The sequence below is a fragment of the Anser anser genome, assembly GCF_964211835.1.
Source record: "Anser anser genome assembly, chromosome: 6".
Taxonomy (NCBI): Eukaryota; Metazoa; Chordata; class Aves; order Anseriformes; family Anatidae; genus Anser; species Anser anser.
Genome location: NC_139726.1, coordinates 10,164,423 through 10,191,563, shown reverse-complemented (window position 1 = coordinate 10,191,563; position 27,141 = coordinate 10,164,423). Strand labels below are relative to the sequence as shown.

General features: G+C 62.8%; 4 protein-coding genes across 22 annotated transcripts in view; 1 reads left to right on the top strand and 3 right to left on the bottom strand.

Moving 5' to 3' along the window:
• The window catches only part of NHEJ1 (non-homologous end joining factor 1), a 37,762-nt gene extending 35,273 nt beyond the window's left edge, over window positions 1–2,489 (bottom strand). The window contains exons 1-4 of the mRNA XM_083841224.1: window positions 2,379–2,489; window positions 1,898–2,083; window positions 1,249–1,458; window positions 341–479 (exon numbers count right to left, since the gene is read on the bottom strand). Of these exons, the coding sequence (XP_083697350.1) occupies window positions 341–479; window positions 1,249–1,458; window positions 1,898–2,083 (535 nt within the window). The 5' untranslated portion in view covers window positions 2,379–2,489. The remainder of the gene's footprint in view (window positions 1–340; window positions 480–1,248; window positions 1,459–1,897; window positions 2,084–2,378) is intronic.
• A 620-nt stretch (window positions 2,490–3,109) lies between these two features.
• On the bottom strand, window positions 3,110–7,391 carry SLC23A3 (solute carrier family 23 member 3). 19 transcript variants are annotated; one of them, XM_083841186.1, is made up of 12 exons: window positions 7,011–7,168; window positions 6,634–6,794; window positions 6,299–6,384; window positions 5,891–5,964; window positions 5,462–5,643; window positions 5,227–5,350; window positions 4,822–4,969; window positions 4,501–4,748; window positions 4,258–4,363; window positions 4,007–4,174; window positions 3,768–3,863; window positions 3,110–3,616 (listed from the first exon to the last, which is right to left on the bottom strand). In XM_083841186.1, exons 1-12 carry the CDS (start codon window positions 7,116–7,118, stop codon window positions 3,285–3,287), a joined length of 1,833 nt encoding a protein of 610 aa, XP_083697312.1. In that variant the 5' UTR covers window positions 7,119–7,168; the 3' UTR covers window positions 3,110–3,284. The 19 variants fall into 19 exon arrangements, with proteins under 19 accessions (XP_083697312.1, XP_083697313.1, XP_083697307.1 ...); XM_083841187.1 differs by having other exon boundaries at window positions 6,634–6,779; window positions 7,011–7,138; XM_083841181.1 differs by having other exon boundaries at window positions 6,634–7,255.
• Window positions 7,392–8,044: 653 nt separating this feature from the next.
• Window positions 8,045–13,325, bottom strand: CNPPD1 (cyclin Pas1/PHO80 domain containing 1). The gene is made up of 8 exons (XM_083841222.1): window positions 13,181–13,325; window positions 12,862–12,964; window positions 10,790–10,871; window positions 10,359–10,479; window positions 10,145–10,273; window positions 9,910–9,971; window positions 9,639–9,756; window positions 8,045–9,500 (listed from the first exon to the last, which is right to left on the bottom strand). Exons 1-8 carry the CDS (start codon window positions 13,247–13,249, stop codon window positions 8,847–8,849), a joined length of 1,338 nt encoding a protein of 445 aa, XP_083697348.1. The 5' UTR covers window positions 13,250–13,325; the 3' UTR covers window positions 8,045–8,846.
• A 79-nt stretch (window positions 13,326–13,404) lies between these two features.
• Window positions 13,405–26,863, top strand: RETREG2 (reticulophagy regulator family member 2). Its single transcript, XM_083841221.1, has 9 exons — window positions 13,405–13,739; window positions 15,916–16,022; window positions 20,250–20,280; window positions 21,023–21,158; window positions 22,515–22,599; window positions 23,377–23,514; window positions 23,855–23,949; window positions 24,862–24,997; window positions 25,411–26,863. Exons 1-9 carry the CDS (start codon window positions 13,507–13,509, stop codon window positions 26,145–26,147), a joined length of 1,698 nt encoding a protein of 565 aa, XP_083697347.1. The 5' UTR covers window positions 13,405–13,506; the 3' UTR covers window positions 26,148–26,863.
• Window positions 26,864–27,141: the final 278 nt, after the last annotated feature.

The following is a 27,141-nucleotide window of genomic DNA, read 5'->3' as shown; positions in this document are numbered from 1 at the left end:
GGAGCCTCTGGTTGCTCTCCAGGAGCTGCTGCCTGCGGGAAGGAGCCTGACTCGGCTCCAGGGCCAGCCCCCGCTGGCATCAGCGCAGGCTCCTGGGGAGCAGCCAGGTGCTCTCAGCAAAGCGGAGAGCCCCTTGGCGACTCCCCAAGTCCTCCGGCTACCGGTCAAGGGCCGCTCCTCCCCGCGCTCTCCCCAGGGGCTGCTCCCCAGCCTCCTGGCTACCGTCTTGCTGCCGGAGCGGCTGGAGATGAAACACAAGCCCGGCTGGGCGATAGCCAGGGGGAGCAGAGCATGCCAGCTCGCTGCTCACTCCTCGCTTGGCCCGGGCGTCCCTCCTCACCTCTGCTCAGAGCGGCCCCGCTCTCCCTGTAGTCCTCGATCTCAGCATCCTTCTGACGCAGCAGGAAGCTCAGCTCCTGCACCTGGTACTGCAGCGCCAGGCTCATCCGAATCAGGGGCCGCACGAGGTGGCGGCACACCTAGGGGGGGGGTCCAAAGGCGTGAGAAGGGAGGCAGGAGGCTGCGGGACACGTCCCTCCATCCCAGCCCCATGGCCCTCCATCCCCAGCTTCACGGCTGGGGGCTGCAGCAGGGGAAGAGCGCAGTGGGGACAGGGTGCAGCGGCAATGCTCCGCATACCCCTTGGGATGCAGCAGGAGGCAGAAAGCCCCCCCTGCATGTCCCCTAGCCCTCAGCAGGCCCTCCCCACAGCTCTGTGCACCCCGAGCCACGTTCCTACATAGGAAACAGGCAACGCTGGGTGAAAAACCAGGACTCAAGATGTCACACTGCAGCTGGAGGGAGAGGGGAACCCCCCCCCCCCAAGGAGGGGAGACCAAAAGCAGAATGGGGTCCCCCGCTGGGGCTCAGGCAGGCTGCAGTCCCCCATTGCAGCCCACCTCCGCCCAGACCCCACAGCCGCCCCCTGCCCACGTCCCCCGCCCCGGGAGCCCAGCGGAGCCCTGGTTTTGGCCGCGGGGCCGGGGCCCGGCGCGTTACGGTGGGTGCCGGGCGCCCTCTGGTGCGCGCAGGGCGCACGGCCCCGGGGGGCCCGGAGCCCTCCCGGGGATGGCCTCTGGGGGCCGGGAGCCCTCCCGGGGGTGGGTCCCGGGTCTGCAGGCTCGGTCCCGGTCACCCTGGGCTGCAGCCCGGTGGGGTGCGCCTAGGGGGGCCCGGCTCTCCTGCTGGGGCACCAGCAAGCGGAGCTGGCACCGGGCACTTTCCCAAAGCCCCCGCGGGTCATCTCACCATCTCCACGGGCGCGGGGCAGCAGTGGAAGTCCCAGTAGAAGGGCAGGCCCGAGAGCTCGCTCTTCACCCGCAGGCTGAGCCCGCCGGCGGTGCGCTGGCAGGAGAAGGAGGTGGCGGAGTCGGGCTGCCCAGCCAGCAAGGGGGACATGAGGTTGGCCAAGCGGTGCAGGAAGGAGGAGACGTGGGCAGTCAGCCGCTTGTTCAGCTCCTGGGGAAAGGCAAGGCGAGGTGTTCAGTGGGGCCCTGGAGAGCTGAACCCTGGAAAAGCCCGAGGTCTGGGTGGTGGGCAGGGTGTGGTGGTCCCCGCTCACACAACTCCCCCACACGCCACCACGTGCCACAGGCTGGCTGGGAGCCGAGGCAGCCTTGTTTTGACCTCCTGCTGGAGTCGGGAAAGCTGCCTCCCATCCAGCCCACAAGCGAAACGAGCGTGCAGGGCACGCACAACAGCCCGGCCGTTCTGCAAGGAGGAGGGTGCTGGGCTGGGCAGGGGGGCAGTGCTGGGGGGCAGCCGCACAGGGCCTGCCCCGGGTGTGTGCACCTCAGACCTGCAGGACACGAGGGCCGTTGTGGCAGCGAGCAGTTTGTGCTGAGCTGTCAGCTGGCGTGAGGAGGAAAGGAGGTCCCTGGCCTTCCCAGACACTCACCTTGGACCTTTGCCCCACGGCCTCCGCGTCGGCACTCTCGTACCAGACGCTGCTGAGGTCGGAGAGCAGCAGGACGTAGCCAGTATCCCCGAAGCAAGCTTTGGCAATCAAAGCGGACTCGCCAAAGCAAACAGAAGCCCAGGGCTGGGTCAGGAGCCTGCTCTCCAGCTCCTCGGAGCCCTCCATCTGCAAGAGATCAAACAGGTCTCTGCCTCACCCCCAGCCCACTCCGCGGGGTGGCCTCGCAGGGACCCTCGGTCCCTGCCGCCCCCTCCACGATGCCAGCCCCCTTCCCCGCAGCCCGGGGACACGCAGCTCTGCTGGGACAGGCGTTTCGGGGAGCGGGGTGCAGGCAGCTCCCAGCCCAGCTCAGCACAAGCACCCCTGCAGCTCGCAGCACCCTGGCTCTGCCTGGGGGGAGCGGGTGCCCTGGGGGGTTTTGGGGCACCGGGCAGCACCGGGGCTCCGCGGGTGCCGTTACCCGAGGAGAAGAGGAGCAGGAAGCCCAGAGCCGTGGGGAGACGGCTTTGCAGAGCCGAGCGAGGCCGGGCCGGAGGCGAGGGGCAGACTACGGCTCCCAGCATGCTGCTCTCTTCCGCGCTGCGAGCAGCTGGTGCACGCCGGGACGCATAGTGCCACGCTTGTCACCGGCACGGGAAAACGGGCACGGCTCGCCGCTTCCCCAGGACGGTCAGGGCCCGGATGCGTGGCCGTGGGAGAGGAGAGGGGCCTGTGGCAGCTCGTCCCCCTCCGGCAGCACCCCCCCAACGCTGTGCAAAGAGCTGTGGAGAGCAACCGTGCTTTGGCTCGCGCTGCTGCTGCTAAGGAATGGCTTGGTGCGGGCGGCTGGGCTCCGGGTGCATGGAGGGGGGGGGCTCCGTCCCTCGCACAGCAGAGCCAGGCGGTGGATACCGTGCTCTTGGCTGCATGGCCAAATTCGGGAGCAGGCTGGGTGGTGTGGGAGACGAGCAGCAAAACCCTGTGCCCCCCCCCGACCCCCCCACCAGATCCCAGCGCCCTGGCACGGGTACACAAGGGGCAATGCCTCGCCCCGGCCTTACAAGGTGCTAGCAGGAAGGCAGAGGCTGGGCCCCATGGCCCCTTTGGGGCTGCCCAAAGCACCGAGCCCTTCCCCAGCAGCATCCGTAGGGTGACAGCAGCCACGGGGTGATAGACGGATCCCTGGCTGGAAAGGAAACCCCCAGGGCAAAGTTGGTTGAAGGTTTTTATAGCTCCCTCACAAAGCAGGGAGATGAGGTCCGTGACGGGAGTGTGAAAGTGCAGGTCTCTCCTGAGGCTTCAGAAATTGAGTGGAGAGGCTTTCGAGCTGCCTTGGAGGGACGGCTCAGGTCCCCCCACGAGGTGTGTCCCCCCCCCCACCCCCGGGTCAGGCCCCCGTGTGCCATGCGAGCGTCTCCGCCTGGCTTGGCTCTCTGTCCTGCGCCTCCCCGGTGCCGGGCTTCAGGAGCAGCCATGTCCCTTCCCCTGTGGCAACAACCCCCTCCTCGGCCGCACGGCAGCCGTCCTCTCCATCTTCCTCCTCCTTCTCCTCTTCCTCCTCCTCCTCGCGCCCCGGGCAGAGGAAGCAGCAGGGGAAGGCTTTGCAGGAGGGCAGCAGCCTGCTCAGCCCGGCGGGCAGCGCGTACACGGGGCTGGCTTCGCCCCTCTCTCCGTCACCAGCCCCGGCTTTCTGCGGCAGCCCTCGCTCCTCCGGGGTTCCTGCAAGCAGGGCGATGGGAGCCCTTCCCCGCTGCACCCTCCCTGCCCATCCCCATCCTGGCAGTGCTCGGAGGCGGGGGGGGCACCCGGGGACCGGCCCCCGGAGGGGGTATCAGGGGGGCACGCTGCGGCACCCAGAGTATCCCCTCACCTGAGACCGTGTTCTCCAGGAAGAAGGACAAGAAGCCAGTTAAAAAGACAGGAACCGTGAGCAGGGAGAGGAAGAGGAGGTCCAGGGGCACCCAGCCTGGAGGGACACGGCCAGAATGACCCGGGACATCCCATCCCAGCAGCAGGGAAGGGACAGGAGAGGTCACAGAGCCCTGGGGATGTGTGGCTGCCATCCCCCGGGGCTGAGGCTTTGCCATCCCTGGGGAATCCCCCCAATACCTGTGGCCAAGTGCGCCGGAGCCGCGCCGAGCCACCGCGGCACCAGCAGGGCCATGAACATGGTGAAGCCGACGATGAAGACGTTCCTCCCGGAGTCGATGTCGGCGTGCTGGAAGTAGGAGATCCCCGTGCCCACGGCCACAGCATAGGTGACGCAGAGCACCCCACCTGCGCGGGGCAAGGGTCGGGCAGGATTGGGACGTGGGAACACCCTGGTGCTCCGTAGGGCAGTGAGAGGAGGGGACACGTACCGTGCACCGCCAGCGGGATGCGGGTGAGGAGCCCCGCCAGCCTCGGCGACATGCCCAGCGCCACGCACGCCAGCGCACTGACCTGCACCGAGAGGCGAGAGCCGTCCTGGCGCCGAGGAGGGAGGGTGAGGATGGGGGAGCACCACCCTGCCACACGCCTCCCCTTCCATCGTGGGGGTCGGACGGGGGTGCGGCAGCGACAGCCCCCCTCCATCCCCTTCTCTGTTGCCCCCCTATCCCTACCTGCGTGAGGCCGCCGGCGCAGGTGTTGGCGATGCTGGCGGCCGTGCCCCCCGCGGCGCCCAGCAGCCCGGCCAGGAGGCTGCCCAGCCCCTCGGCGCACAGCCCCCGGTTGCAGGCGTGTTGGGGCGGCCGGGGGGCCCGCAGCAGCCTCCCGCAGAGCACGTAGCAGCCCACCGAGTTCACGCTGCAGCCGACGGCCATGGCGATGCCCACCGCCAGCGCCCGTGGGGTGAGCAGCGGCCACTCGCCTGCGGCAGAGGAGAGGGGACAGGTGACATTGCCGAGGTGCTACGGCCTCACCCGGCCCGGCTGCCGTCCCACCTGAATAGGGCAGCTGGAGCCAAGGGGGGTGAAAGGTGCTGTTGGCCCAGGGAAAGCGTGCCGCGGCCGCGTCCAGCGAGTCCCAGGGGACACGGAGGTGCTGGAGGATGGCACAGACGATGCAGACGGCAGCGAAGGGGAGCAGGACCTGCAAGGCCGCAAGGAGAGGCTGAGCAGGGGGCCCCCAAGGAGCTGTGCCACATCCCCCCTCGCCCCCCCGCAGGAAGCATCCCAGGCTCTGCTGCTCCAGCACAAGACCCCAAAAGCTGCACCAGGGCTTCCCACTCCCTGCCTTTGCCCCCTGCACCCCGTTCTGCTCCGGGGCCGCTGGGTCCCGCCCAACCCTTATGGGATCAGAAAGGAGCCTGCGCACAGAGAGAGGAGCAGGGCTGCAAGCGGCGGTACCGAGAGCGTGCGCAGGGTGGGGACGGCCGGCTCCACGGAGCCCCCCGGGGCACGGGGCCGGGCGCAGAAGGGCAGGCGGCAGGACCCCAGGTGCTGGGAGAAGGTGACGGTGAGGAGCATGAGCCTAGGAAAAGGAGCACAGGTCACGACGCAGTGCCACGGAGACGGGGCCCCGAACGCGTGCCTTGCACCACGGGGACGTCCCGTTCCCGCGGCGGCCCCCGGGCTGACGTACAGCAGTGCTACCCCCCAGCTTGCGGAGCAGAGGAAGGCGGCCTCCTTGTAGGCGGACAGCCCGATGATGGAGAGGCTGGGGGCCAGCACCATGGGCCCGCAGCGCCGCGCCGCCCAGCCACACACGCCCGACATCCCCAGAGCCAGCTGGGTCAGCCCGGACACCACCACGGCTCCGGAGACCTGCGGGGGAAAGGACGAGACCCGTGGGGCAGGATACGTGGAGAGCACCCCCAGTCCCTCCCAGTCACCCCAGTAAGAGCACACGTTCCCTGTGCTCCAGCCCCGCTTACTCCCAGTGTAGGGGAACCCACGTGCAGCTTTGCCCCCCTATTCACAGCAACCCCGTGGCAGGGCTGGGAAAGGGGCTGGGGGGACCGGCAGGAACTGGGGTGCAGGGGGAGCAGGATGGGTTCCCGGCAGCACCCACCTCTCGCAGCGAGGCGGCCTGGCTCCCTGTGACGGCGCAGTGCGGGGCAGGGCACGCGATGGCCACAGCCGTGCCTGGAAGGGAATCGAGGAGGGATGCGAGGTGCGTGGGCGCTGGGAGCCCGCCCGGCACGAAGCTTGCAGAGCACCAGGCCCAAGAGCGCGCAGCACGGCAGCTGCTGGCTGGGGAAGGGCCGGCACAGCATCCCTATCCCTGCAAACCCGTACCCAGGGAAGGTGGCTCCGGGCCCCCAATCTTGCGTTTGTGGCCCCCAAACAGGTTGTGGATGTAATTAGGGGGGAGTAGCCCAGGGTGCTTGCCCGGCTGGTGGCACGTTGTCACTGCGGTGCCCTGGGCACAGACACGGCCCTACAAGGTGTGGGGAGAAGGCCCCGGGGCTGCACTCACCGTTCCTGTCCGCGCGGGACAGGTGGGAGCTCAGCACCACGGCGGGGACCAGGTACTCGAACGATGGGATTTGAACCAGCGGCAGCCTGGGGAAGGGGACGGCAAGGGCACGTCGGGGAGGGAAGAGGGGCTTTGGGGGCCTCCCCAGATGCTGGGTGCCGGAGGAGTGAGGGATGGGAGCGGGAGGAGGCTGGAAGCCCCTGTCCCAAACGTGCCACAGCACATCCCAAGATGTGCGTCCCACGTCTCCCCCAGCCTCGGCTGCACAGAGCCATGCCCTGCCCCGGCATCACCCTGCGCGCGAGGGCTGCGTCCCCCCCTCCCCGTTTCCTCACCGGCTCCCCAGGGAGGTCTGCAGCAGCGCGGAGACGCCGCAGGCGAAGAGGCTGCGTGCCAGCAGCTCGCCGGCGGCCGGGGCGCGGGGCTGCCCCTCGGGCAGGGCAGGCAGCAGGAGCAGGTGGAAGGCACAGAGCAGGGAGGCCTGCACGGCGAGGTGCTGCGTGGGGAAGAGGATGGGTGGCCGCGACACCCCGTGCCGCAGCACCCTGCGTGGGCGCCCGGCCCGCCCGGCTGTCCCCTCTCCTCCCGGCACGCCAGGAGCAGATCCCCCAGCGATCTTGGTGCGGCAGGATCCTCGTCCCGCCGCCCGCGGGGGTCCCAGCCCTCTGCCATCATCCCGTCTCTCCGGCCGCTTGCTGCAGTCCCCCCTCACCTGCAGGCCCAAGCAGCAGCTCAGCACCCGGGAGCACATCTTCGGTGGGGAGCGGGCCGCGAGAGCGGGGCTCCCGGCACCAGTCGCTCGGCGGCGGCCCCCATTCATGCCGCTGCCACCCCCCGCTGCTGCCACGCACCTTGTGGGGCAGGGTCCCACCTCCCCCCCCCCCCGAGGACTCCGCGCAGCCCCTGCGGGGCTGAACTTCCACCTCCCGCGGGAGCTGCCCCGGGGTTGGCCATTAACCCGAGTTGGTGAGTAACCTGCCCTCACGGCCAGGAATGCAAGTGTCACACTGGGATGGGACCGCGAGGGCCAGGTGACAGCCACCCGCGGGCAGGACACCGGAGGCGGCTGCAGTGCCAGCTGCCTGTGTCCCGCTCAGGGCCCCGTGTCCGTCCCTGCCTCTGGCAGCAATCGGGCAGGGGCTGCGCCACAGCACGGCCGCCTCCTTCACGCACTCGGAGCATCCCCAACAGCACCCTCCGGCCCCTGCCCGCGCTGTCCCTCCCAGCACAGCGTTCCCGGCTCTCCTGCTCTGGCCCTTCTTTGCCATCGCGCCCCGGGGGGCCTGTTAAAATCCGCACGGGCATCCCCAGCTTCCGCCGTTCCCCTCCGTGGGCACCCAGGGAAGTCTCTGATGCGTGTCCACCGCATGCCCCGTGCTCCCGGGAGCGGGAGGGCTCTGCAGGCAGCAGGAGCGGGGGATGCCCGTGTTTTGTCACGGGGCAGCGACCACGACGGTGACCGCGCGAAGCCCTCGCGGCTCACTCATTAACCGGAGGGCTGGCAGCGAGCAGCGGAGCCCACGCATTCCCACGGACGGGGAACCTCCTCTGCCACCACCCCTGTCTTCCCCAGGCGTCAGTCCCTCCTGTCCCCCCACCCCCCACCAGAGCCCGGGCCCTCTGGGGCCCTGCGGGACAGGGCTTGGCTCTCCCGAGCTCGTTTGCCAGCGGCTAGGACGCGCCTGGTGCGCCCACGCACCCCCAGCGAGGAGCCGCCAGCACGGAGGGGCTCGGGACACGACGGGCGCACAGCGAGAACTACTTTTATTGGAAGAGATCGGCATCTACAAAAGAGTGAAAAAAGAGGTGTAAAATCCACAGTAAAAAGAAGGGGCGCAACGAGCCGGGCCGCTCGGCAAGCGGGTGCCGTCCCCCCGCCCCGAGGAGCAGTCAGGCGCCGCCGCTCGCGGCCGCGGGCAGCTGGGATTTGGGAGGGGGGCGCGGCACACCCCGCTTGCCAAGCGGCCCCTGGGACAGGACAAAGCTGAGCCCCAGCGCACCTCCGAGCCCAGCGGGGCGCGTCCCTTACCTGGGGAGAAGCGGCCCGGCAGCCCCAACAGAAGAGCTGCTGCGGCCAGCCTGGCGTAGGGCTGCTCGCTTCCCCCTCCTTCCGCCTCCTCTCCCCTCGCCTCCTCCCAGGGCACCCCGTGCCCTCGCTGGGGTCACCGCCCCGACCCCTCCGCCCCACACACGCAGCCCCAGCACCCCACACGCCACACACCGACCTCTGCCCAGCGCCACCGAGGGCCTCCCACCTGCTATAGGACGATGTACAACACCCCTTCACCGCATCGTCCCAGCCCAAGGGCACCCCGCTCCTACCCTCCGGCACCCCAACTCCGCCCCACCCTGTCCCGACGGCCCCAATGCTCCGCAGCACCCAAAGTGAAGGACGCCCCTGCCCTGGGCGGGGGACACGCGAATGCTGGTTTGGGATTAAGGTGGGGGACGCCAGCCCCGCGCAGCCCCAGGGACCGGGGATCCCAGAAGTGCAAGAAGTGAGTTGTGCCACGCTAGGAGGGGAGGGGAGAGGGGCCGCCCCGCGCTCCTAGCTGGGAAAAATGAAGCTCTTGATTCTGCCGAGATCCAGGGCTGTGTGCAAGGAGCACTGCCCCAGCCCCGGGGGGGCCAGCCAGTCCTCGCGGCCGGGGGCCGCGGCCCACGCAGGGCCCGCAGCAGCCGAGCAGGCGCGGCAGTGCAGCGCCGGAGGGGCCGGCAGCGCGGCAAGTCCGAAGGGGCCATGCCGGCGGGGGGCTGCGGCAGGGGCGGTGCGGTTGGATCTCTCACAGGCGCCGGGGACTTTGCGCAGAGGGGCTTGCGGAGGGCTCCGGTGCGGGGCTAGGTCGGGCGCTTCGGTGTAGGACAGAGCCGTCATCACGCTGCCCCACAGGTAGAGTGCGGTGGCCGTGACGCCGCCGCGCCGCGGCTCCTCGGCCGTCTCGTTCTCCCTCAGGCAGCGGGTGCCGCTGCCGCCACCGCCGCCTGGGGGGACGTTGTCGGGCAGCTGGGGCCGGGGCTGCTCCCGCTTGGGGTTTGGGGCCGGCCGGGCGGCCAGCTGGCAGCCGCCCCCCACGGGGAACGGCGCGGGGCGGAAGGCCGCGGGGCCGGCGCTCCTCGTGCACACAGCCCGGTGCACAACGGCGGCGGAGGCGAAGAGAGCGGCGAAGCCGGTCAGGTACACCACGCCCAGGAGGCAGGCCAGCTGCGGGGAGGCCGAGGGTTAGCCCAGAGCCCCCAAGGGCTAAAACCAAACTAAAAAGCTGAAAAGAAGGTCCCGCCCCAGACCCATCGCCTCCCGGGCTTTACGCCCTTGCGAGCGGCCGCTCCCCAGCGCCCCTACCTTCAGCACTTGCTGGTAGAAGTGGCCCAAGGCTTGCTGCCACGCGGACTGCTCCATGAGGACGCACAGGTCCGTGTAGGTGAACCAGCCGCGCCACATGCCCTGCTTCTCTGCCACGCTGCAGGGGGAAAAAAGGCAACGACGGAGGTGGCACGGACCTTCCTCACCGAAGGAGCTTCGGCCCAGGTGGGCTTGGGGAAGACCCCGCTCAAGGCAGCACGGCTGCGGAAGGGAGCCGCAGAGCCTACCGCAGGCTCGGGGCTACACCTACCGTCCTTCCAGCCAGCTCAGCACTTCAAACAGCTCCCGGGGGTCTGTGTAGAGGCTCCAGTCCTGTGGGGACGGCAGCGACAGGTCAGCGCAGTCAGACCAGGCCGCCCAGCACCTGGAGACATCTTTCTCCAGCCCCTCGCGGGGCTGAGGGAGGAGCAGAAACCCAGGCTCCGCTCGACACCTCCTGCCCCCTCTCCGTGAGACCGAGGGGCCGCGGCGACGGCCCCACTTACGATGGCACTCAGGAAGTTCATCTCCAGCGTGTTCATGGTCTGGACGTCCACCTTTCCTGCTGCTCCCCACTCGTCGTTGAACACCTCCTCCTCCTCCCCCTCGTCGTACAGGTACTTGCTGGCAACCATCTAAAAACGGCACGAAGGACGGGATTTCAGTCCGCTCCCGCGGGCCTCCCTCCAACCCACTGACGCCCCGGCCCGCGCCGCTCACCATGGAGATCAGGAAGAGGTCTGAAGACGAGATCTGCTGGAGGTATTCGGGGTTCCGGTGCCGGAGTCTCTCAATATAAACCAGCGCCAGCATCATGGAGCAGGGCGAGATGCAAGCTTCCCTGTGGGGACATGGCGGGACCCATCCCAAAAGTTATTTACAGGCTGCAGAGGTCCCAGCCACCGCGTCACGACTCGACCGTTCCCTCCCCACGCAGCCGCACGGGGAGGTGTGGCACACGGGCAGGTGACAGCGCTCGTGGCTGCGGCACGTCCCAGCCTTGCCCGCTCCGTGCCAGCTGCCTTCAGCTGCAGCAAAAGTACGAGAAGTGTGTAAGCACAGAGCCAGCGCCGGCCCCAGAAGCAAGTCACGGCGAAACCAGAGCTCCCAGCGCTGCCACGGGACGGCGAGGGACGGGTTTTGCTTCTTACCGAGACACGTGAGACACGTATTTCTTCTGGAGCCTGCGGATGGGGCTGGGAGCCACTTTCTGCAGCAGCTCCACAGCGATATCTAGGACAGAGAAACAGCACGGAGGGTTAGCCCCGCACGGCTCAGGCCGCCTGCGCCCCTCCCCATTTCCCCCACAAGCCCGTCGAGTCTCGGCGCTTCCTTTACGGTGCATCCGCGAGCGCAAAGGGACTACCAGGGCACGGAAGCGGGGCTGTGGCGTACCTGCACGCCCAGCTGCCTCCCGTTTGCCTCGTGAGAGCTCGCTCCAGGCGGGACGGCGTGCTTCAGGCACGCCTCATTTCCCGTGTGGCTTCGCGGGTACCAACCAGCCAAGACCGAAGGCCGTGACAGCGAGCAGGCTCCTGCAGGAGCAGCACAGCCAGGACAGGCGGCTCTGCGCCAAGGATCCGCGCAGGGCAGGCGCGTGGCAGCGTCACCACGCACGTTTTCGTGCCTCAGCCCCTCGTGCTCTCCACAAAAGGGACTCCACGCGGCCTCCCCTCGCCGCAGCTCCTCCTCTCAGACTGTTTTGCCCCGCTCGCGGCCGTGTGCCTCAGCGCTCCGGCACCAAAAAGGCCGGAGATTGACGGCTGCTGGCAGACGGGCGGCAGCAGCAGCTCCTGTCTGGCTTCCCGCTGCGCCAGGACCAGCTGGGAGCAGCCCTAGCAGCACCACGGGCTGCCGCTTGGCAGGGGGCGTCTCTGACAGGCAGCTCCAGCTCCATTCTGCTGCCGGGAACGGCCGGGAACAGAGCTCCTTCCAGCAGCCTGGCATTTCCAGCTCCCAGGGGAAGCACCGCACCACGCCTCTCCTTTCTGTACCGCTTCGGCAGCGGAGAGAATGGCTGCGGGCCCGCGGCAATCACCGAGCACAAAACCACGGGGCTGAAAGGGACCTTCCCGGCTCGGTCAAGCCCCGCGACTGCTGGCAGCCACCGCCAAGCAGACGCAGCTCCAACCCCGACGCCAGCAGCTCCCTGCCTTTGAAGCGTCACGCCCCAGAGAGCAGCCGAGCGCTGCCCCATCCCACAGCCATACCATGCTGAGGGAGATTATGCTTTTTTTCTTTTCAAAAAAAGAACACTTTTCTACCCCTTTCTCCTCACACAGCATCCCCCTGCAACTGTCCCCCAGTGCTGCAGCCCTTTCCTAGCCCATCCTGCTCGTCTGGGCTCTCCCCGGGATTGCTCCTACCTCATTTCAAGAGCTGTGCCATAAACTCCCCGCGTAGCAGCAGCACAGCTGTACCACGATAGACCCAGTACCCCCACATCCTGCTTTTTGACAGCAGCTAGCAGAGGACGGCCGTAAGCCCGCGTTGATATTCCCCGCACGTCTTCCTCCCCCCCTCCCTAGCTGCCGGAGCTGAGGCATTTCCTGGGCTAGAGGCGGTCTCGAGAGTTAACAGCCCTTAACAGCGCCTTCCGAGAATGCGCCCTTTGAACTTCCAACGCTGGCAGCGTCCGCAGAGTAGTCCCGTCCTGCACCGGGGCATGAAGTCAGCCCCGGGGAAGGGCCTCGTGCCCTTGTGGCGCTGCGTGTGTCAGCCACCGTGACTCCCGGCAGTGCCCACACAGCTGACAGAAACAGCAACGTGACCCCACTGCAAAACCGCTCCAGCAAACCACTGCTTCCCCTCGACGGCCCCTCTCCCCCATCACCTGAGCCTCAACCCAGCACCACCCTTCTGCTCCCTCAAGCACTCCTGGAGCAACAGGAGGAAAGCCAGCCACACAGCAGGCGCTCCTCATCCCTCTGCTGCCCCGGTATTTCGGGGAGCGCGAGGACTTGTCAAAGGGCCAGGGATTAGGGACAGGGACGCAGCCCTCATTGCCGAGCAACCCGAAGGACTCTGCAAGCCAGCGAGCTGCCACAGCAATAAAACAAACAAGGAGGGCTGCGAGGCCCTGGCACCCTTCCTGCTGTGCTGCCTGCAGCGAGGAGGCCAGCCGGGGGGGGACTTGGCACAGGGGAGGAAGCAGGTGCCTGTTGTTCCCGGCCCCTGGGCTACCTCCAGGCCTGCTGCCTCAGCGCTCCCGCCCGGCGCTCACCCGCCACGGGGCTGGAGAGGTTGTCCAGGCCGCAGTCCTTATCCCAGCCATAGTAGAGCCGCTTGCGCACCCTCTCGCTCAGCTGCTGGTGCCGGGGAAGGAACTGGAAGAGGAAAAAAAGAGACAAGAAAGCTGAGGAAAGCCTCGAGAAGAGAAACGTGAGGGGAAGAGAGACGTGAGGCGAACACAAACGCGAGGCGAACGCCCCCTGAGGCCCGACCCCCCCCCCCCGAGGCCTACATCACCGGGCGGACACCCCCGTCCCTGTGAGGGGCCCAGGGCCCCGCAGGGCTCCCGCTGTCCCGCCGCGAGGCCTCACCGTGAACTCCTGGAAGCCGCTGAGGGAGAAGGCGCCCTCCTCGTCCAGCAGCAGCCCGCCCAGCTCCATCCCGGGCCCTCACCCCTCCGCCGCCTCCTCCCTTCCCCTTCCCCTTCCACTTCCGCCCCCCCCGCGCCTGCGCACACGGCTCCGCGCCGCCGCTCGCACGGCGCACGCGCACCCCCCCCCACCCCATCCCACCCACCCACCGCCGCCGCCGCCGCCGTTACCGGGGCTGCGCATGCGCGCGGCGCCAGCGGCCGCCGGTCCCGGTGAGGCGGCGCCGCCCGGTCCCGCCGCCCGCCCGCCGCTGCCCCCCCGCAGCCATGGCGAGCGCCCGGGCCGACGAGGGGCAGGAAGCGGCGGCGGTGGCGGCGGCGGCCGAGGAGGAGGAGGAGGAGGAGGAAGCGGCGGCGGCGGCGGCGGCGCGCTTGGCGGCGGCGCTGCGGCAGCGGCTGCGGGGCTGGGAGGCGGCGCTGGCGGCGGCGCAGCGGCTGCTGGTGTGGGAGAGGCCGCTGCACAGCCTGCTTACCGCCGCCGCGCTCGGAGGGGGCCTCTGGTGAGCGAAAGGGGGTGGGGGGCACCGGGACACCACGGGGACGGGACCGGGACACCCATGGGTACCCCCGGGGCACCCCCGGGTACCCGCAGGGCACCCCCGGATACCATCAGGGCACCTCTGGACACCATCAGGGCACCCCCGATACCCCTAGGACCCCCCCCGATACCCCCGGGGCACCCCCGGATACCCCCAGGATCCCCCCGGCTACCCCCGGGACACCCCCGGATATCTCCGGGACCCCCCCAGTTACCCCCGGGACCCCCTCCCCAGACACCCCCGGTGCACCCCCGGATACCCCCAGATAGCCCCAGGACACCCCCTGATATCCCCGGGTACCCCCGGGACCCCCCCCGATACCCCTGGGGCACCCCCGATATCGCTGGGTACCCCCCGGCCACCCCTGGATACCCCCAAGGCACCCCCGGGACACCTCCCGGATACCCCCCGGGGCACCCCGCAGGCCCGTTTCTGCTTCAATTCGGTCTTTATTTTTAAAATTAACTGCTGGTTTTCGCTTCGTTCCCCCCCCCCCCCCCCCCCAAACGGTGCTTTGGAAGCGCAGGTGGTGTTGCCCGTCCACCCCGCCGGACGGATGGAGGCAGCGGGGATGAGGCTGCGGAGGGGGAGGACGGCTCAGCCCGCTCCTCGGCGGGACCCCCGTGAAAACGGGCACGGCCGGCCCGGGAAGGAGCCGGGGGCTGGCTGCGGGGGGGGCAGGCAGGGGGCAGGAGCCGAGGCCGGAGCTGGAGGGCTGCGCGGAAGGGGCTGCCTCTGCTCTGCCCCCCTCATCCGTACGGTTTTCTGGTGCTGAACCGGTGCCGGGCGACTGGAAGGAGGGAGAGGGGGCTTTGAAGTTAGCGGGAGGGGGGAGACGAGCGCCCTGAGACCGCAGGGGTGGTCAACGGGCGATGGCTAAAGGGTTGGGCCAGAGGGTTGGGAGAGAAATACGGAATAGGCGACGGCGGAGAGAGGTTTGAAAACCGTGGATGGGGAGGAATTATTTCCAGTCCCGTGGAGGATTCGGCCAGCGTCCTTCATCTGAAACCCACGAACAAAGAGGAACGGGAGGAAGTTCTTCCGGAGCTGACGTGGTCGGCTACAGAACGGCTGTCCCACGAGAAAGGACGAAAACTTTGTTGTTCGGGTCACGGCGTGTCGCCGGACGGCGTGTGGGTGTCCTCGGTGGGACGCGTGGCCCTGAGCCCCCTGCAGCCGGCCGTGGCTTCTTGTGGAGCGCAGCCCTCGTTGCACTGCACGCGCTCTCCAGTTCTTGGTGTGTTTGGTGTCAGTTTTAGACGCGTGCTCGTTGGAGAGGGGGAAGGTGAAGCAGTGGAGCTGCCCTTCCTTCCCGGAGAGGAGCTCTTGTCGCTGGACGGAGGGCGAAGGCGTTTCCCTGGTGGTTGTTTCTGGGGGTGCCTTCAAAGCAGCTGGGTGCTGGAGGGAAGCGCTGGCGTTCCCCTCGGAGAAAAGGGGGAATGCGGACGGCCGCCCGGGACCTCCGCCGCTGAATTCGTGAAGTCAGATGTCACAGATAACGTTAGGAAGTGGGGAGGTGGGCTCTTTGGGATGGCACGGCTGCGTGAGCGCTGTGTGAGCTGGCGCTGGGCTCGGGCCGACGTGTTGGTGAGGGCCGTGAAAGGTTTTACGATAAGAGTCAAGTGAGCGACTAAGCCGGTTAAGTGCTGGGCCCCGAATAAACGGGGAGAGGCTCGTGGCGAAAGAGCGGGCCCCTCGGAGCAGGTGCAGGGGCTGCTTTGGCGCTACCTGGGGGCGGTGCTGGGCCTGGCGAGGAGAAACGGGCCGCGCGTTTCCAGAAAGGAGGCCGATTCCCGGGCAGCCTTCTGCAGCGCCTGCCACGGCGGTTCATGTTTACGTTATCTGGAGCCTCCACCTTGAGGATTTGGAGGGACTCGTACTAGTACAAGGGAGCGGTAGCCGTGTTTTACAACTGGAGGAGGAGCTCGGCAGCAGGGGAGGAGAGTGCCGGGAGATGGCAGGCGGGCAGGCAGCTGTCTGGTCGTGGGCAAAGGCGCCATTTGACAGCGCCCGGGGGCGGGGGGGTGATACAGCGCTCGCTGCATCGCTCCGTGGCGGTCGGATGTGTCTGCTCGGCCCTGCGCTGAGCCGGATCTGCTCGCTTCCCCCAGCTAACCGTTTCTCGTTTGATTTCTAGGTTGTTTTCCTCCACTTCCCTGAGGCCCCTCTTTCTCCTCAGCATGTCCCTCCTTGGCATCCTCTTGCTGGAGAGGTGGAAGCCCAGGTTCTTGTTTGACTTCTCAGGTAGGTAATGGAGCTAGCGACACAGGTCTCGTGGCCGCAGCCGGCCCTTTCCTGGCTCTCCTAGAGCCCTGTTCCTGCTGTAACCGCAGGCTTTGCCGCTGTTTGTGTCAGAGTACCAGCAGGCACCCCCTGGGCAAGCCTTTGCCTGTGGAAAGCAGCGTGCCGAGCCCTTGAGGACTGACAGAATTGCTCGCAGCGCTGCCAGTAGTTCCTGGTGAGCATGACTAAGGGCGCCCAGGCTAGCGTGTCAGGGAGGCTGGTGACAGGGATGATGCAGTGTTTCTGCTGCATCCTTCCTCTCCTGCAGGTGTCACGGAGAATGAGCGTTTCAGCCCTGAGCTGGGGGAAGGAAACGGAGGGCTTGAATTACGCTGGTGCTGGTTAAGCGCAGCGTGGGCTCGCGCCCTAAGAGAGGCAGAGCAGCTGAGAGCCGCTTCCCCTGGCGGCAGGTAGCAGAGCGGGCGGTGAGGTCCGGGACAGTCGGCGTATTGTGCTGTGCTGCGCGGCACCTGGCCTCCGGCTAATCAGGGAGCCCAATCTGGCTTATCTCCCCCTTTTATTGAAGGGTCTTTGCCAACGTCAGGCACAAAAGCGACGAGAGGAGTAGTCTCAAAGCGACGATAGGCACGGCAGGCTGCTGTCTGCTTCGAGTGCCTCCTTCACCGGAGTTTATTTTTAAACAACTGGACTTAGACCTGCCTACTGCTGCTGTTCAAAGGCAGCTTGGGGCCCTCCATCCTTGCCCCTCTGCTCTGGGGAGGGTTTCTGAATGAAAGCCCCTCTATATGCGTGTTTGTAAGGTGCCCTTTATTTGACCTAGAAGGGTACTGACTTAAAGGGTGCTTTCACAGAAGTCCTGATAAGATTAGATACGTTTCAGCTGTAGTCTCAAAACTGTTTGCTTTGTGTGGTTGAGGTAACTAGGCAGCCAAACTGGAATGGCCAATTTAATTTCCTGCTTATTCACATTGTTTTTTTAAGGGAATAGTTTAAAGCCAACCCAAAACATCTCGCTTGAAACGTGGCCAGAAATGCAAAGGCTTGGTGTCCCGTACAGAATGGTGTTATTGAGGCAGGTAGGGGTAGAATCACTCCAGAAAGCACCAGGCCTATAAAAGTTGTGCTGTCACAGAGGGAATAGGAAATCCGTACTGAAATCCGTTTGTGTGATACAGAGCAGCGAGGAATGGAAAGAACAACAAACCAAAAACAACAAAGGCACATAAAAAAAGCAACGCACAAAGCCGGGAGTTCCACCAGGAGTTCCTGTGACACCAGCTCTGTAAGAAGTCAGTGCACATCCTGCTGAGCTGCTCCTCAGTGGTGCTTTTCCCTGCGCTTCACTCCCTTCTGGCTCCTTGCAGCTTCCCAGCTGCTGAAAGCAAAGAACGGGGACACCTTTCTGGCGTACCTGGCTAGGTCACGGCCCCAGTTTCGGCAGAGTCCACTAGACCACGTTTCCCCAGCCTCCACAAGGAAGGGGCAGTGTTCTGCGTTCCTGAGGGGCCTCCTGTGGAATTGACCCTGCTAAATACTTAGGGGTTTTTGTGTGACTCCCACTGAAGCAGGGCTGTAGCGTTGTGGCTTTCCTCCTCAGTGCTTCCTGTAAGCCTTTCCAGGAGCATTTTGGAAGTAGGTCAGTACCACACCTTGAAGAACTGGCACGTATATACACAAACCTCAGCTTGTGGCAGTTCTGCGTCTCTCAGGTGACTGCTTATAACATCACTTCTGAAGGAATGCTAAAACCTCAGCATATATTTTGCAGTTACTCACGCTTTGTGATCGGGGGCACGCTAATAGCACTGAGGTGCACCACCTTTACAGGTCCTGTCGGACAGGACTGCATATTTTCAGCCTGAATGCAGGGTATTTTCTCCATGTGTAGTCACCACTGTGTGGGGTTCCACCTAAATATCGTTCAGGGACTTGGGAAGCACCTCCTGTTTTCTCCTGAAATAGCTATCAAGCAGGGATGGTTTTCGTAGCCTTGTCGTTCGGCAGCTGTGGTTCAGTGAGAGTTTAGCGTAGAAGAGCTCCAGCGATGGCTGCGTTGCAGTTGGATGCTGGCACTCCTTAAAAAGGGCCCCTGCTTTCTAGCTAAAGCGCGCACACGGGTGAAGAACGCTGCCTGGGGAAGCGTTGAAAACCTGCGAGAGCCAAGGAATCCGTCGGCGACGATTTGTCAGTACCACCGTGTAACTTAAACTCCTGCGTGGCTGGCTGCTCTCTCCCAGCAGAGTCTGGTGTGTGTCAAGCGGTTCGTATTAATCCGCGGCCCGCTGCGAAATGCTGACAGCGAGGTTGCAGCCGGTTATTGACGGGGGGAGGCCGGCTGGGTGTTGTGCTCGCTGGCCCGATCGTCCTGCGGCTAGGCGGTGTTGCGGCACGGGTTGGAGTTAGGCCTCACCTAAGCAAGCTCCGGATTTGTGGTGGTCGTAGTGTCCCTCCAGCTGGGCAGCGGGCAGGTTACGCTCTCGCAGGAAGCGAGGCGCTGCCGGCTTTAATGACAGGCCGCGTTTTGCCAGGGAGGTTAAATCACGTGAGCGCTCTGCAGCCCGCTGGAACGCTCTGCAGCTCCCAAAAGTCTCTCTGAAGCCTTCGGAAGCGGCTGAGAACCGTTTCGCTCCCTCTGCTGGCATATTTTGGATGGCTCGGACTGAGGCAGGCAGTCCGAGAGGAGAGGAGCTCTGTGCCACCCTGCTCGCGGCGAGCATCCCCGCGCCTCGCTCGGTAGCTGGTACAACCGGCGTAGCCAGCAGTCGCAGCTGGGCGGATGCCAAATGCAATTTCTTTGGTGCTTTATTGCAGATGAAAGATGAGGCTCTGAGATACGGCTGGATTGCTGCGCGCTGCCATTAAGCAGCTTTAGACTCCGGCGCGCAATAACAGAGCACAGCAGCGGCGGTTGTGAGAGAGAAGCGAGTGCCCCATAGGGGTGCAGCTGCATCCACGACACTCTTTCCTCACGCAGAGGCCAGACGCCTGCTGTGAGCGGTGCTTTTTGGCTGCCTGGGCAGCCACGCCGGGCAGGCACGGGCTGGGCAGCCCGGGCCGAGGGCGGTTGGCTCCCTCTTGTCAGGCCCGATTACTGGAAATCTGGGTCACGCTCTCAAAGAATTGCCTCCTCCCCTCTGCGGATGGCCTCCCGCTCCACTGCACTGGTGCGGTGCCTGCGGCGATAGGAGGAGTCCGACATACTTGGCCCGGCGTCCTCCGCCTTGGGAAAATGGCGACGGGGCCCGCTTTCCTTGGGGAAGTCGCTGCCGCTCTCGGGCCTGTCGCCTGCTGGTGGCTCCAGGGAGGCTCCAAACCCCTTTTTGCTCATGTCGCGTTTTTAAGCCCTCGTTGGGTGGACCTTGAGAGGCCTTCACAACATCACCAAGGCCTTGTTACGGGGATCCTCGTAAAGATTCTGCTGCTGGAAGAACTCTGGGCCCTGTACGTCCTTAGGCACTCGTCGTCGGGACACCCAAATCCACAGGCAGCCAGGCTTATGAGTCCCAGTTGTCACAGAAATATTTGGGATTTTTTTTTTCCCCCTGTACATCTAGAAGCAGAGCATAATCACATGTGACCTCTGCCATTGAAGCACCGCTCCTCCCTTCAGCGCTGCGTGGAGCCCCTGTTTGATCATTGCTGGCTAGGACGCAGAGAGGAATGGGAGAAGCTTTCTTACCCAGACTTAGCAGGGTAGTTATATCCGTGCCTTGCTGGCACGGAGGGCCGTCAGGAGACAAAAGAGCCCTAAAATTAGATAATTATGCATGAGGCTGCTATTTGGTACTTAATTCCACGGGAAAGGGCAGAGGCAGCAGGGAGATCTCTGGCATTTGTACGCAGCATCCTGCCAGGGACTGTGGGCTGGTCGGAGGGAAAGGCAGCTCCGCGTGGAGCTCCGGGGAGGGAGCCGGCGTGCTGCCCAGCTCGGGTGGTGCTGGCAGTCCTGTGTGGATGACAGGGGCTGGGCAGCTGCGGTTGTCTCCAGGGATGGCTCCGCATCCCAAGGGGACGGCGCTGCCCAGGTGTGTGGGGCTTCAGACTTCACTGAAGCCTGCGCGGTGCAAACTGCACACCAGTGATTCCTGCTTGCTTGAGAGCACGGAGAAGGTCCCCAGGGTGCGTCCCTGGCTAAAGGCGACGCGTTTCCAGCTGTGCTCTGCTCGAGTGGTAAAAATGTCAGGTTTTATTTTTCACTTGGCTGACCGATCTCTGTTCTCCCTACAGCACAGCCATCGGAGGAGCCAGGAGGGGACAGGTAAGCTCAGTAACGTGCTCCGTGGTGAAAGGGGAGAGTGGAGATGCCTTAACTCGGTGCGGTGGTCTCACCTGCCCTCTTTGCTGTTGTCAGTAGACTGCATGGCTCCTTCCGTGAAACCTTGGTAGGGGTTTCTCCCGCGCTGGCGGCTGTTTAGCAGCTCAGGAGCCACAGTTGGAGAGTCGGGGGGAAAGTTAATGTTCTTGAAGTGGCAATAAAGCTCAGGTGCTTCTGATGTTAGGACCTCTCAGGTTTCTTTCCTGGATCTATCCTGGACTGTTTTAAGAATCCTCCAGAGAGAAGGAAATCCCTGAGACTGACTTTTGCAGGCTCTAAGTGCTGCCTGTGGCAGCGTAGCTTGCAGCCCATGCTTGGCCGCGGTTACAGGTCCGAGCACTGCACTTCCCTCACCTCGGACCTGGTGCCAGAGAAGGCCACGTAACTGGTTCCACCTCCAGCGCTTCTGTCTGTGTGGCTTGGAGCAAAAACTGCCGTGCGTCTTGGGCCTGTGGCATGGGAATGCTGTGGCATGGTGTCTGCTGCTTGGCTCAGCTGTCTCTTGGCTCTCTTCCTGGTTAAAAGCAAAACATGCCTACAAATCAAGCGTCTTCCAGAGTTCAGCTGCAGATGCAGTCGGTATTGCCAAGCCTCGGGTAGGGATCTCCACTTCCCTGTGCGGCTGTACCCCCAAACCGAGCAGATCGTGTTCAAAGGTTGTCTTCTTGCTCTTGTCTGTCTCTAGTGAGGGGGTGACTTCAGGGGCACAGCCTCACCTGCTCAGTGTCCCTGAGCTGTGCCACTGCCTGGCAGAGAGCTGGGTCACCTTCAGGCTGTACCTGCAGGAACTGCTACAGTACAAGAGGCAAAATCCTGCCAAGGTAAGCTGGAGATACCTACTCTTCTGTGCAGGGGCTTTTCTTTCCATTGCCTAGGAGGTGGAGGAATGTCAAATCAATGTTTTTACAATTGCTATCCCTGCTTAACGTTTGCTGTTCCTTCCTTTCAGACTCTGTGCCACGGGAAGCTTAAATAACGAGTGATTGGCTTCCAGTGTTTGTAAACTGGAGCAGAACTCAGTGCCTTCTGTGAATGGCTAACTAGGCTTATTTTTATTTCTTAGTGTGCAAAGAAAGCTCTTAGACTGGGAGTAGGAGGAAGAAAGGGGAGCCTCCAGGCTCTGCCCCTCTCGTAGGCTCCACTCAACCCTGTAAGCTGGTCCTGCCCATTTGGCAGACTGTAGCTAGCCAAGCCCACATGCAGCAGTGCTCCCGAGTGCGTGGAAACTGGTCATGAGCCGTGATGGCTGTGACGTGCTGTTTGGAAAAGGTTTGTAGACAAGAGTTACCTTAGCACAAAAATAGGACAGCTGAGCCACGAGGATTATGTCGAATTGCTGGGGTCCAGGGCGCCAGGAGTGGGCTTTTGTCTCTGTTGATTGCTCTGCTGTTAAAGCGCTGTCCCAACGACAGCTGGTAGGGGACTACGACAGTAGGAAGCAAAGCCCTTCGAGGGCCCTAGCTTTTGTAGGGCCTCTCCGTTATGAACAAACCTCTTTATTGCTGGATGTAGTCAGGATCTTAACCCGTACCCTGGCGTGCAGGGTGCCTGTTCTCCCTTCTCCCCGTCCCCAGGAGAACGCAGGACAAGCCGGCAGGGGTGCACCGTTATGCTTCCACTTTTTCCGGAGGAGGAAGAGCCTGGCCTGGTGGGAGTGTGGGTTCTGCTGCTGCTTTTGCCAGCTGGTTTATTGCGTAGCAGTGGCACGTCATCTGGTGACTCCGTAACAGCTTTCCGGCTCTGTCAGGACAGTATGGGCTTTTCTGAAAATGCTGAACTCTGCAGAGGAGATGTGCTCTAAAATGCCAGTTTGTGATATCCCACCCTAGCCTCGAGGAACACCGTTTAGTTCAGAAAGAAGCGTCCGATAAAAGTTTTGAATCATTTTACTGGGGTCTCGGGTTACCTTGGTCTTTCTGTGCTTGAACCTCTAATGCTTCCAGCTTAACCCAGCCAGCCTGTCTGAGTTGTGACAACCAGCGTTTGAATGTACTCAGTGCAAGGCTGGGCAAGAGAACAAACGGTTTCAACTGCTTTTGGCAGGGGCAGGAGGGGAGGGCTGGTGTGCTGACTTTGTAAGGAGCATCCCTCTCTTTGCTCTAGCTGGGTTTCCTGCACGGGTTGCGTAGATGTATCTCTGCCTCTTGTCACTTCTCTTTGTTCCTCTCTTCCTTCAGTTCTGCATGAGTGTCTGTTCGGGCTGCCTGATTCTGGCTGTAGTTGGACACTATGTTCCAGGCATAATGATCTCCTACATCATTTGTGAGTATAAGCAGCTCTCCCTCGTGACTTAAGCTGAAACATGACCTAACTGTGCTGTTGATTCTCTGGTAGAAGCGTCCATGTGGTTTTCTTGCGGGCATCTGCGCTAGATGACAAATCAATACAAGCAGGGAGCTCTGGGAAGTCTCGCTTTAGGTGTGCGCATGCAGTACAACTGCAAAGGCAGGAGAGGGAGCCACCATTAAAACATCGCTTTCCTCTTCTTCTACCCACGGGGCTGTGCTGGTGAGGTCCTAGAGAAGCAGACAGCTGCAGTTTCTCATTCCCGAGAGTGGGCAAACCCATATCGAGAGAGTTTTTAAAGAAACCGCATGCTTAGCAAATGAGGCTTTTTTAACTGCATTATGATTCCCTGCTAACTCTGAAGATGGTTCGGGTGCTCTGCTGCTAGCGCATCTATATACGAGCTCTGTGCTGCTCCCCTTCTAAAGGTTTCAGCGACTTTCAGTTGTAAATGCCCCATTTCAGGGCCTTTGTTGCATGTTTGAGCTGAGACACAGTGGCTGAAGCGGAGGGCTTGTGCTTCACCTCAACAAAAATCTGTAGCGCAACATGAAGGAGGACAGGGATTGGTTAAGAAAACCTGTCCAATTAAGCTGCTTTGGAATGACTAGCCAAGGGTGAGGATTTTAGGCAGTCAGATGGAAAGCAAATCCCGTTCAGCTGCGCTTCCCGCGATGCAGAGTTGCTGGCGCCCCGTGAATTTGCTGCGTCGTGCTTGGTCTGTTTCACGCTCCCGGCGTCCTGTGTTTGCAGTGCTCAGCATTCTTCTCTGGCCATTGGTGGTCTATCACGAGCTGATCCAGAGGATGTACACGCGATTGGAGCCTGTCCTGATGAAACTGGACTACAGTATGAAGGCAGAGACGCTGCACCACAAGCATGAGAAGAAGAGTAAGGACTCACCTTCCCTCTGACTCCTCCTGGCGCTGTGCTCCCAGGGTGGAGCCCTAGCAAAGGGACAAGGGGAGAGCAATGTCTGACACCAGTTTGTGTTGAAAGGCTCCAACAGAGCAGGGGAAAACAGGCTGAAACTTGAGGGTCTGGGGGAGAGTAACTGGGCGGGTAAGTGCCTGTTGTCCTGGGAACAGCAAACTAGAGCAGCAAATTTTAATTGTTTCTAGGAACTCTTAGGTTCTGGGAAACCCGCATGGTTTTACGGAGAAGTAGTGGGTGAGTGATGTATAAAAAATTCTTTCAGTCTCATGGAAAGCCTTTCTTCTTTTCCTCATAGAGCGCCAAGGGAAGAGTGAGCCTGCAGCAGGTGATGAGCCAACGGCAGAGACGGAGAGTGAGAGCGAGGCAGAGCTGTCAGGCTTCTCCCCAGTGGTAAGAGCACAGCAGAGCTATGCAGGAACCAGCCCCTCCTCTCTGGGCTGCTGCAGGTTGAGGACCAAGGTGTGGTCCAACTGCAGCCACAATATTAACCAGCAGAGCAACAAGTCACTTCGAAGAATCCCGAGGGAGAAGGGTGCTGGTCTGATGAAGGACACTGTCTCCGATCCGGGTGTTGAGAATTTAGTGTTCCAGGGCTGGTGAGGCAGGATGGGGGGAGCAATGCTCCAGGCACCTGCAGACCTGCAGAATTGCCTTGACGCTTATGCTTCACGCTCAGAGAAGACAGAAGTCTCCTGAAGAAATCAGCTGCCCTGTGTCATGTGCAGGAGGCTTCCCTTCTGCTCACTACTAGAAGAAGAAGATGAGCAGTGCTAGAGCAGTCTTACGCAGTCCCCTGCTCTCAGCTCAGACTGGGTGGGACCCTTCTATGCATGCACCACAGAAATGGGCCCAGTGTCTGCCTTTGCAGGAGTTTGGGCATGGAGCTGGGGCTGTGAGGTGGGAAGCTTTAGCTTCCAAAGGAATGCAGATACTTGAACCACTGCTACGTGTAGAAGACTTCTTTGGGCCTAGTGTGGAAGTAAGAGGGAAGGGGTATTTTGCTCTTTGACGTTGCCATGAGAAGGATTGAAGCCTTCTTATACTCCTGCAGGATGATCCCATCTTGTTCTGGCTCTTTCAGGCTCTTCACTGAGAGCAGGCAAAGCTTCAGGCAATGAATTACTGCAGGAAAGCCAGTGATTTAAGATTGACCCTCGCTGGCAATGCAGTGAGCGCTTTGCCCAGATCCCTCCTGCTATCATACTGTCCCTGCGCAGAGTCTTTCCAGCCTTCTGCCTGGAAGCTCTGGTTTGCACTGGTAGTCACACATCCAGGAACATGTCCCTCTTTCATCCCATGCAGGTGGATGTGAAGAAAACTGCCCTGGCACTGTCGATCACAGATTCTGAGCTCTCTGATGAGGAGGCTTCCATCCTGGAGAGCGGGGGCTTTTCTGTCTCAAGGGCTACCACCCCACAGCTGACGGACGTTTCTGAAGGTATATGACGGGACAGTTTGCTGCCTCCCTTCCCCTGGGTGTCCTGTCCCAGAACAACTGTTCCTCTGAATGGGAGGACAGGGAGAGAACCCAGCTGTTTGCAGGGGGATTTCCCTGAGCCCATGGGTTTTAGTGGAGTGCTCTAGATGCAGTGTGAGCTGGGGAAGCTGGTCTTCCCTCGGCACAGAGCACATAGAACAGATTGAAAAAAGAGAACGCTGTAGGTGAGTTGTGCCACTAGGAGAAGGGAATAACTGCAGACGCCTTCCTGCTGTGCTCCCAGAGCTGGGAGAAGGCTTAAAAACAAGCCCTAATGTGTCAGCTGGGAGCAGGTAGATGGGAGATGTCAGTGCTCTGGGTCAAGACAAGGTGACCCGTGCCTTAATGCTGATGTTAATGCTGGTGCCTTCCAGACCTGGATCAGCAGAGTCTGCACAGTGAGCCAGAGGAGTCGTTTTCCAAGGACCTGGCAGAGTTTCCCTCCGTGGAAGAATATCATTCCAGAGATCTGGGACCACAGAGCGATGAAGATGCATTTGGTGTGCCTCTGGGTCCCGAGCTTGCCCACGCTGCCCGTGAGCTGGACTCGGCAGAGAAGGAGGCTGCGGACTCCGACCTCTCCATCCTTCGCCTCGCGTCTCCTCTCCATTTTGTAAATACGCACTTCAACGGGAGCGGGCAAGTGGCAGGAGGCAACGCGGAGCCAGAGACTGTCCCTGCGCCGGGCCTGGGCATCTGCATTGACACGCTGAGCGAGGAGATCGTCACCACTGCCATTACCACGGCAGTGCAGAACACCCTCTCTGCCCTGCTGCGGTCCTCGGAGGCCAGCGAGGGGCCCTCCCTCTCCGAGTTCCTCCCCACTGAGCCTGAAGAGAAACTGAGCTTCCAAGCGCAGCTGTCAGAGACCGAAGCGGTGGAGACGGAGACAGCGGCTTCACCGGAGGACGAGGAGGAAGCGGAAGACTTTGAGCTACTGGATCAGAGGGAGCTGGAGCAAATGGATGTAGAGCTGGGGCTTGGGGAGGAGCAGGAAGCTCAAGAGTCTCCTGCTGCTCCGGCTCCGGCTTCCCCCTCTCCCGCACTCGCTGAGCTGCCAAAGCAAGGAGACGAGGAGGAGGCAGTGATGACAGCAGCGTCTATGTCTTAGGTCTTCTTCACGCGTCCCCTTGATCTCCATCGTCACTGGAAAGAAGGAAGAGCTCACGTGGCGAACGCGCAGCGGGTTTTAGATGTTTGTGTTGACTGGGATGGAAACGCGTCAGTGTTAATGTGCTGTGTCTGGAATAACGAATCCTTTCCATCCTTCTAGAGCCCGGCCTTCGCTGGCTGAGCGGGAGACGCCCCTGCCCCGCGGCTGGGGAGGAGCCGGCTCCTAGAAGCCTTACGCCACAATCGAAACACCAACCCCAGCAAACGCTTCCTAGTAATGGTGCAGTATTTTGGTCTGTCTTCTGTTTGTCTTTCGTTTTGCACGCAGAGTACCGAGCTAGCTGTAGCTGCTGCTAATACCCAAATCCCCAGTAGGACATATGCAATCTTATTTTATTGGGTTTTTAAATGGCTAAAAGTGTAAATAATTTTAACTCCCATTGGTTTAGTTTGGGGGGAGGGATGGGGAGCACCGTCGGACACGGCTCTCAGGGGCTAGGGGAGGGCGAGGGGTCTTCGGAGGGGAGGGCGGAGCAGCAAGGGGACGGGAGCAGCTGTGAAGCGGAGGGACCCCTTCTGCAGCCTGTTGGCATCTTGCATATCACTGCTGGAGCACGGCGTCGGGCGATACCTGTTTTTCCCTGTCTGATTTGAGTTGTGCTACTGGGTGGCTGTGGAGTTTTTGCAATCAATGAAATTCACTCCTGGCCCCGTTCCGTGCTGCAGTTTCTTCCTGCCGCCGCCCCCCCCCCTCGCGCGTCCCTCCTGTCCCCCAGACCCCCTCACCCTGCCGGCTGGCCGAGCTCCCTTTGCCTCCTCAGCCCTTCCTCGCTGGGTCAGCCGCCTCGGCACGGCGCCTGAAGACTGGGAAGCGCCTCGAAGAGATGCCGGGAGCTCAGTTACGAGGGAGAGGATGGGAGCTTTGGGGCTGGGGCGCAATGAATGGGGGGGGGGGACAGGGGAGGGGAAGGGAGGGGGAAGGAAGGGGGACG